Below are 10,330 nucleotides of genomic sequence, written 5' to 3'. Positions count from 1 at the left end.
TCCATATGGATCATATATGCATTTATCCTTCACAAAGGCTGTTATGGAAATTTAAGTTGCTTTTTATTAAAGCTTCTTCTAAGTATGAGATGTTTGCAGCTAGCCACTGCCATCAGAGAGGATGAATACTTGCCAGTAAGGTTGATTAGAAGTTATGCTCATCAAAACTGTTTAATCTCAGTTTGCCTGTATGCACAGGGATACTAAACCATTAGCTGCTTTATGGGGAAATAATTCTAAAAGGACGAGAGTTCTTGACAATGTCACCAATGCATAAGAGTAAGCAGTTTTTCTTTCAGTAGGAAACATAGAGGTCATCGCTTCATTTCTGGCATACTGTGCCACAAGGCTTTTTAAAATTTCTTTTAAGAATGTTTTCAATACAAAAGACCTATTACTATTTTTCTCCAATCTTCGAAGAATCTTCAACCAATCAAAAACTCTTCTGCTGAAGATGAGGCTGGTTTGCATTTTTGCATGTAGCAGATAAGGAAACCAGTTTCTGAAATTAAGACTAATTGTTTGTATGACAACTTGTACTTGTGACTTCAAGGTGTAATTCCTTCTGCTGGAGCTGGGAAAAGCTCATGAGAAACAGCACCACCACCAAGTGAAGAATTCCCTTTGGGCAGGACTGTACAAGCTGTTGGCATAACTGAAAGCGATGGTGCAACATTCTGGACAAGGAAGAATCGAGTCCGCAGCATCACAGGCATAACATTGTATTGGGGGCGGGGGGGGGGAAGGTGCACATGGTGCCATGACTGAGGATTGCAGCATAATGCCTTCGTGCAAGAAAGGTGAATGTTACAGACATTCTGACTGAACAGGCATTTTTGAGTTGCAATTGCACTGCTTCCATGATCACGTTTTTATGTGAGATATATCATACAAATGTAAAATGCCACTGGAGATGGAGTAAAAGAACCACAACACAAAAATCTCTAAGTTCCACTGAACTACCAGCAAAATGGGACACCCGGCCAACCACCAGCAACAGCCCATTCCCTGAAATTCAATAGCAGTAAAGAGATTATTTGAAGCAACTCTAATTCTGCGGTAGCGTATTCCTCCCTTTCAGGCCTTAATACATAGTTCCTAGGGAACATTTCACCCAGTTCTCCCTACTTCCAACCTCATGAAGCATATTAAGCCCTCTTAGAAATAGTTAAAAGAACCAAAGGCAAGGGAATTTTTTCTATGTTTTATCTGAAGTAGGAAAGGAATTCAATGTTTGTCTTGTATGAGTTCTCTCCAAATACTTTTGGAGACCAGAATTTCTGCTTCTGCTAGCAGAACCAGCTGGATGCAGAAACAACCACCGCAAGAACTGGGAATTGCATTGAAAAATAAGAACAGCCCAGTCCTACCCATCCTTTCTTTCTCTGTACTGAACTGCAGAGGGGAGACACCATCACCACACTGGAAACATTTCAGAAAGGAACAGAGATATCTATGAACATTAATCTGGGACAGGGTTTTCCCCCAGCGTTTGCAACAGCCTTCCTATTCATTTTGTACCATACCATGCGTGTGTGGTGTTGACTGACATTCCTGTGTAAGTCCTGTCAACGCTCTTTGTGCTTCTCAATATGCTAAAACTGTCCTTGTTCTAAGTTCAACCTTCCTTAAAAAATACAGCAGCTAAAAGAAAGCTTTAGCATCTGAGAACTGGAGTGCTGAAGTATGGAGGTTTCTTTATTAAAAAAAAAAAATTACAAGGTGTTACGAAGAGACTTTATTTGGTCAACAAAAGGAAACCCAAACAAACCACCAAATTTCTGACAAAACCTGCCAAAACCAAGATTGAAGACAAATGTGGACTGTTCATAACCCTTTTTCCTCTCCTGTCTCACACAAATTTTTCAGATTAATCACACCAGTCGTAAAGTCTTGGAGACTGGGGGCTTTTAATTTCAGTGTTCAATTTACCTCCATCTCATCGCATCTAAAGTGAAGGAGGTGGAACTGAAATATAAATGCTGCTTTGAAAAAACACAGTAAATACTAGTAGAACCAAAGATATTCCAAACTGCACCTCAGGCTTGCTTTGGTGCAGCTGGCTGCTGCAGAGGGCACAGCAACTGCTGGTGTGTATTACAAACCCCACATGCTACAGCAATGCACCACACACAGTGGGCATGAACTGAAGTTAGAATTTTATGTGACCTTCCCTCTGTTGCCAGAAAAGCACATGAATATTTGTCACAATTAAAACAGCATAAAGTTCCTTTGCCCTGGCATGGAAATGCTGCTTAATGCTAACTACAGCCCTTCTGCACACAATGATATGTAGCAGCAGTGCTTCACAGAAGTCCTTTAAAGTGTTCAGGGTACCATTTTCTAAGGAGTCACCAGTATGGAGGGGCCAATTCTGCCTCTTATGCAGACCACTTGTGTGCCTCACTCTGCCTGGTCAGCTATTAGTGGTGCAAGCACAACTGACCAAAAGAGTGACAGAAGCGGAGCTGTACAGCCTGTGCAAATGGATGAGTACACACAGCAGCACATCTAGCTTGCCTGTGTTTAAGCTTTGTGTGTACAATATGCAGGTGAGCATTGGAAAGCTGCACCTAAAATAAATGTAGTCCTCAGGGCTACTTGGCTTCCACACCTCCACATGGAGCGTACAGATGTATTAGTTTGACAGACTAAGGGTACATCTTTAAAGCTTCAAACCAATTAGATGCTTTTTATTAGAATGGCAAAAATCACTATAGGCACTGGCCCCAAGAGTGCTTTGTCCTCTTAAGTTTCTTTTCTGCTAAATGGATCTCTAACAGGACCATATCAGGCCTCACCCCCACTCCTCCCACCCCCTTCAATAAAACATTTTTCTATATAAGTTTGCTTTAGAGTCGAATTCTTGCCAGACAATCCAGAGTATCACTCTGGAAGAAAAACTTCCTGCTTTATTACAAACCTTTGAAAAAGAATTCAAATGGCTGGGCTACAGTAATTTGATATGTTGTATCTTGGCCAGTGGGCTCCTGGTTCTCAAAAAAATCCAGGATTAGCAGACATAACACTTCAAGCTGTGCTGTGTTAAACAGGATCCAAATGCTACTACATTAAATAAGACAGAAAAATGGGACTACTCGATTTTGTAAATGGGAAGAGCAGCCAGTTTGTATAGTCTTTTCCTTTTGCACATCGCTTTAAGTCTTTCCAGTTCACTGGGTATAGACATTGTTATGTTTATTGCAAGCATGGTCAAGGCAGGCAGGTATCAAATGAGTGAAACTATGACTTCAGACAGGTTTGGTATTAATGTCCCTCCTATTACTATATGACAACTATTTGTAGGTAGAATGGACTGTGACCATCACTGAACGACAGTGTAAAAGGAACACAGGGCAAAGGAATGCGCTGCCCATGCCAGCCTCTGCTCCAAAGCCCAACCAAAATAAAAATTTGCAGTTTGTTCTTTCAGCAGCACAACCTGATTGAGGCACCCATCCCTACAGCTCTGTGCCAGGTCAGAGTACAGTCCAGGTACTCACAGCTTAAGGGGAATAATGGGCCAATATTTTGGCTGCTTTTTGTCACAGTTTCTATCAAAGATAAGCTGCATGGCAGCCTCCATTGCCTGAATTTTGGCAGCTTCAGCACCATACAGTTTCTTCATTTCTGCTATTCGCCTCTCCCCAGGTCTTTCCGCAGGTGGCTGCACAGAACGCTCCATCCTTTTGTGAAGGTCTTGATCAGCCTCCACGTACTGGTCCTCAGCTTCCAGCTGCTGCTGTCTCCCTAGACAAATAAACCACAAGAGATGTAAATTACTGAGCTATCAACCAATCACATTTTATTTTAACTTTTAAATATTACACATTCAAATTTGTGCTGGGTCTACAGGGCCGAGATCCACATGTTCTAGAGCACAGCCAACTTCTGCAACTTGCAAAACAAACCGCATATTACTTATCCTGCTGTGCTCATTATGCACAATTACAAATTCCTACTAAGCAGCATGATAAAGCCAGGCTGGAAGAAGTGAGGAGAAGGGAAGAAAATCCTGGAATTGAATCCTAAAACTACAGAAACCTTCTGTATTAGTAATAGCTAGTAAAAATCAGCATTGCTTCATTTCTCCCCAACATACACATGCCCTGAAAAGAAAAATAAAAAAAACTCCAAAAACCCAGAACACCACTACCACAAAGAACACCCCCCCACAAAGAAGAAAAAACCCCACAAACCACCAAAATCCAGCCAAACGCAACCCAGGAGAGTTGCTTTCCCAAGTACTGACTTAGCAGCTGAGATAAGGAAACAATGCACAGGACAATGCAACTTGGCTATGAACCATAGCCAAGAGAAAATGTAATCAGTTATTACTCTGTGAAAACGAACAGGTCTGTCATGTAAGCGTCTGCCATCAAGTGCATCCAATGAAACACAGCTGTAAGCACTGTGTTTGGATAAACTAGCCAACCTCATCCATTTCTCAAGACTTGCAAAGTATAACACTGACAGCCTTACTGCTATTGCTTTAAAGACTAAACAGAACAGCACCCAACATAGATCCCTGCGCCAGCCACATCTCTTAGAGAGGATTTAAAACAGTTCAGAGAGGTGAAACATTTGGACCAATTTGTCATCAAAAATCCTCTTCGGTAAGCCCAATGTGGAAGCAAGAACTTGATTTTTCATGCCCAAACATACCTCCACTTCCTGGGTGCTGCTCTGAAGGATAATAATGCTCTATGCAGTTAAAATAGTAAAGTGCTATACAAGATTCCCCTCTTATGGGGACATTTCTAGTAGATGAAGAAAATTATCTGGCAGTTGTTGAACTCCTTCACCTACCATTAACAAATGACGGTTCTCAAAACTGCGTCACAGAAACAGTTCACTAATACTAAGAGCACTTATTTGTTTTGTTTTGTTTTTTAATAAAAACATCAAAAAGGACAGCGTGTCCACAGGTCAGGATGCATTAGTCACATACAGGACATGCTTCTCAGTGTCTGGTGCCATGTACCTCTTCCCTCCTTCCCCTAAGACAGAGATTTAGCTTTCACAAAACATATGACATCTGCAAACCCTAACCCGATGTTAAGTATCCTGCCAAATCTGTGTCAAACATCTGCAGTTTATTTTTACACTGCAAAGTACTGTACAGAGCAGCCAACTGTCTGTCAGCCTTACTAAACTAATTATCCCCTATACCTCATTCACAGAAAATAAATATTTTAAACAGCAAAATCAGAAACTTCAATTCTGGCATCTGTTTGTATGACAGGGACACAGAAAGCTTTTGTCTCATCATTTCAAACACCATCCTCAGTTTTGTGTTGGTAGTTTGAAGGGCGGGAGTGCTTGAGGGGCTATTAGAAAGCTATTCCAGAGGGACATTTCACTTTCTCTAATTTTGCTTTAAGGGCACACCCCGAAGTGTGCTGCGCTGCCAGAATTCATGAGGAAACATACATTCAAGTCCATATGCGTTTTTGGAAGAGTCAGATTTATTTGGTGTCAGGCCACTCCAACCAGAAGGTCTGAATTAAAAGAACTAACACTGCCTCCAGAGGGCCCAGCACTATGAGGACAGGCTACAGCACTAAGGCTGGGACTACACAGGTCACTTGCATCCTGTTGAGACAAACTCACTGGGACACCAGACTGCCCGCAACTAGGTAACATGCTTTCAAGCATGAACTTGATGCAAATTACACTAAATAGTCTATGACAGAAAACAAAGATCTATGCTGGAAAACCAGTGTCTCCCACTGTAGGTTACACAGCAAAACTCTGCCAGGACAATGAATCAAACCCCTATTGGTTGATTCTCTTGTGCCACAAAGATAATTCCTTGTTCTTCTGTATCACCCATGGAAAATTTCTGTTCATTAGTGCCATCGCTGCATGCTAGAGACAGCTGCTTCCTCGCTTGCTTGCTGTAGAATGCTCTCTGATAGCTCATTGCACACAATAACACTTAAGAAAAATTAATTTATCTGGAGAGAGATAATGAATTCTTCTGTTTGGAAATTAAATGGGTCTTTAGCAGAAGCTTTTTGATGGATGAGTGGATTAGAGTTTAGTGTGCATCAGTCTCCATTTTGTAGCACAGAGTAGTTCATAAACCTGCAGAACCTAATGCTAACAATCAAAATAATAATACCAATTTAAATTCCATTCTCAAAATTACCTAACCAACGGCTGGAGTATATGTTTTCCTTTACAGTAATCAGCTGTAGTCCACTTAACTTTTCAACCTGACTTTTACTATTCCATAGCTACTGGTTAAAAAATACCCAGAGTGACTCTATTAGAGAGTCTCAGACACGTAAATCAGGTCTAGAGTCCAGGCAGAGCCTGGGGACAGAAATTTGCTGCAGGGACACAGAGTTTTTTGTACTAAAGGCTGTATTTGAACATAGAACATGGCAGCTGTTGCTGGTAGTAGCACTGTAGCTGGGTGGAATATGTTGCAGTGTCAAGTTTGCGAAGAGATACCTCGATGACAAACTCCGCTGTCAGTGACAGCACTATTTGCTGTCATGGACAATCAAGGAGAGAGAAGCCATGGAAATAAATCATAGGACCAGGTTGGAAGGGACCTTAAGGATCATCTGGTACAACCTTTCTTGGCAAAAGCACAGCCTAGTCAAGATGGTCCAGCACCCTGTCCAGCTGAATCTTGAAAATGTCCAATGTTGGGGAATCCACCACTTCCCTGGGGAGGTTATTCCAATGGCTGGTTGTTCTCACTGTGAAAAATTTTCCTCTTGTGTCCAGTCAGAATCTCCCCAGGAATAACTTGCACCTATTACCCTCATCTTTTCTATGTGACTCCTTATAAAAATGGTGTCTTTGTCTTCTTTGTAGCCTCCCTTACATGGTGATAAGGTGTCCCCTCAGCCTTGAGAAAAGAAGGCTTAACAAACCCAGTTCTCTCAGCCTTTCCCCATATGGCAGGCTTCCCAGTACATTGATCATGTCTGTGGTCCTTCTCCAGCCTGTCCACTTCTTTTTTGCATAGTGGGGACCAAAACTGAACACAGTACTCCAGGTGTGGCCTGACAAGCGCTGAGTAGAGTACAATAATGATTTCTTTACCTCTGCTGGTGATGCCCTTGTTGATGCAACTAAGCACCCTGTTGCCTTGCTTTGCCACAGCTGCACGCTGTTCACTCATATTGAACTTCTTGTCCACCAGGACCCCTGGGTCCCTTTCCACAGAGCTGGTCTCCAGCCAGATAGATCCCAGCCTGGGCTGCACTCCTGGACTGTTTTCCCAGGTGTAAGACCTTACTAACCTACTCTTCCAGCCTAGCCGGTTCTTCCTGAAGGGTGGCTCTCCCTTCTGAACTGTCCACTTCCACTTCCCCACCCAGTCTGGTATCATCAGCAAACTTCATCAGGGTACAATCCCTGGTGGACCCTGTGGTGGTACAGCCGCCCCCCCCCCCCCCCCCCCCCCCCCCCCCCCCGATCCCAGGATAAACTCTATTGTGCTGTCATCTTGGCCATAACAATTCGGGTGTGAGGCAATCTCTGTCCACACCTGGGCTATCTGCTGCCTGAATGGTACATCAGGACCACCCTGAGATCTGAGGATAAGCCCTATGTTGCTGTTATCTTGGTCATAATGACTTGGATGCCAAGGGAGACCCTTTATGCTCTCCGGGACTGCAGCGTGTTGTGTGACCCTGTATCTCCCCATCTGAGGCATCTGAGAGGCTGGGATGCCTCTCAGGGTAGTTTTTGTGAGGGTTGAAAGATCGCTCATTGACAATTTTGCAAGGTTCACTGGCCATGAGTTGATAAATTCCAGCATAATAAAGTAATTAATGAAACTCACAAAAAGGGAAATTTTAATCACAGGTTAACCTCGGGGGGTGTGTGCAATTTGACTACATATACATATATATTCACATAAACCATTGACCAACTTCAAGACTAAGATGGGACCTAGCTGCACCTAGACTTCTCTCTGGAAGGAGTTCAGAAAGCAAGGAGTTCTATTCTGAACCTCATGACTGAACGGGAGGGTCCTCCTTACCCCCTGCATCCATGATCCCCTGTGAATCATTCTAAGTTGAGTATAGCTGAATTTTCCTTTATGCACTTTTATGTAAGTAGAGTGAACCGTGCCATTCTTGAATCTTTAAGTCACTATGTTGACTGTAAAAAATTCCATCAAATTGTTGTTTTAAATTGGCTGATGCTGTTAAGATTTATACAATGTAATACTGTGATCTATCTCAAAAATATTAATAAATCTTATATTGCTAACCAAAGCCGCCTAACAAGTCTGTATTTGTAACAATTTGGCGTAGTTGGCAGGATCCACAAGGTTTTATTTGTGACAGACCCCACTTGTGACAGGTTGCCAGTTTGAAAAGGAGCTTTTTACTACCATCTTCTGGGTGCGGCCAGTCAGCCAGTTCCCCACCCACTGCACAGACCACTTCCCTAGACCGTAGCGCATCAATTTCTCTAGGAGGAGGCTGTGGGAAACCATACTGAAAGCCTTGGAGAAATCCAGGCAGACAATGCCCACTGCTTGTCCCATCAACCAAGCAAGTTACTTTGTCGTAGAAGGCGATCAGGTTTGTCAAGCACAATTTCCCCTCGGTGAATCTGTGCTGGCATTTCCAAATCATGTTCTTCATTTGACTTGTGACAGCCCCCAGGAAGATTTGTTCCATAACTGCCCCAGGGACTGAAGTAACACTGATGTGCCTATAATTTCCTGGATCCTCCTTTAAGCCCTTCTTGTAGATGGGAGTGACATTAGCCTTCTTCAAGTCTTCTGGGATGTCCCCTGATCTCCGTGACTTCTCAAAGATTATGGAGACTGGCCTTGCAACAATCAGCCAGCTCTCTCAACACCCTCGGGTGGATAACGTCAGGGCCCATCAATTTGCAGGGGTGAAGCTCCTGTAATAGTTCACATATCAACTCTTCCTTCACTGACCATGGGTCTGGTTTGCATCAACCTGGATTTTTATTCCCAACAGTGCTGGTAAAGACAGAGGTGAAGAAAGTGTTGAGAACCTGTCGTGGTTTAGCCGGCATCTCAGCCCCACACAGTCGCTCACTCACTCCCCCACCGGTAGATGGGGGAGGGAATCAGAAGGGTAACGCTCGTGGGTTGGGATAAGAACAGTTTAATAATTAAAATTAAAAGAAACAAAGACAGAAATGCAATGTAAAGGAGAACAACGAGAGGCGCAAAGCCCCGGGGGAGGGGAAGGGAGGGGGAGGGGAACGAACCGCCGAAACCAACCGCAGGCACCGCAGCCGCTCGCTGCCCGCCGACCCGACGTCGCGCCGCTCCCGAGCTGCAACCTGCCCCCCCTCCATATACTGGTCATGGTGTCACGTGGTATGGAATGAACCTGCCATTGGCCAGTCAGGGTCAGCCGCCCCCACCACGGCCCCGCCCCTCCCAGCCCCCCACATGTGGCAGAGCGCTGGAAGCTGGAAAGTCAGCCGACCTCCAATGGTGAGGAGAATTAACCCCTTCTCAGCCAAAACCAGCACAGAATCTCTGCCTTTTCACCACTGTTGGTGACTAATTCACCTCTCCTGTTTAACCGTGGGCCAATATTTTCCTTCTGATTCTGCTTGTTTTTTATGTACCTGAAGAATCCTTACTTGCAGTTTTTGACATTTCTGGCCAATTTCAATTTGAGCTGAGCTTTGGCTTTTCTAACTGCATCTCTGCACACCCTGGCAATGCCCTTGTACTTCTCAATGGGTTTTCATTTGCTTTTCCATCTCTGGTACTCTTTTGGTTTTGAGCAGACTCAGAAGCTTGCAGAGAAGCCAAGGGGGTCTCTTGCTCTGCCTACTTCCCTTACCTTTAAAGGGGATAAACTGTTTTTGTGCTTCCAGGAGAGTGTTTTTGAAAAACTCCAGCACTCACTAGCTCCTTTATCCTCCAGGGGAGCTTCCCATGAAATCCCTCCCAACTGAGCTCTTCTAAAATCTAAAACCTTTGTCTTAGTACTAACCTTCAGCACACTCAGCAGGATCCCGAACTCCACAATATTGTGATCACTGCAGCCAAGGCTATCACTAACCAAGATATTACAAAGCAGGTTTTCTTGGTTTAAGTAGCAAGTCCAGTAGTGCCTCACTCCTGGTTGGCACATCTAACATTTGTATGAGGAAACAGTCCTCTGTGCATTCCTGGAACTTGATGGATGACATGTGAGCTGCTGTATTGTTCATCCAACAAATGTCTGTGAAGTTGAAGTCACCCATAAGAAACAGGTTCTGTTGATGCAAACCTTGCTTAAGTGACCCAAATATTGCTTCGTTGGCCTTATCATCTTGGTTTGGAGGTGGGTAGCAGATGCCTACTCTATGA

General features: G+C 43.7%; 1 protein-coding gene across 2 annotated transcripts in view; it reads right to left on the bottom strand.

The window, feature by feature from the left end:
• Positions 1-1,723: 1,723 nt before the first annotated feature.
• GEMIN8 (gem nuclear organelle associated protein 8) overlaps positions 1,724-10,330 on the bottom strand; it is a 43,649-nt gene continuing 35,042 nt past the window's right edge. For both annotated transcript variants that reach the window (XM_064475106.1, XM_064475115.1), the window contains exon 5: positions 1,724-3,750. In XM_064475106.1, coding sequence (XP_064331176.1) covers positions 3,500-3,750 — 251 coding nt within the window. In that variant the 3' untranslated portion in view covers positions 1,724-3,499. The remainder of the gene's footprint in view (positions 3,751-10,330) is intronic.

This window comes from Phalacrocorax carbo, chromosome 1 (assembly GCF_963921805.1).
Source record: "Phalacrocorax carbo chromosome 1, bPhaCar2.1, whole genome shotgun sequence".
In the NCBI taxonomy this organism is placed as follows: Eukaryota; Metazoa; Chordata; class Aves; order Suliformes; family Phalacrocoracidae; genus Phalacrocorax; species Phalacrocorax carbo.
This window is presented reverse-complemented; position numbering and strand designations above follow the sequence as displayed.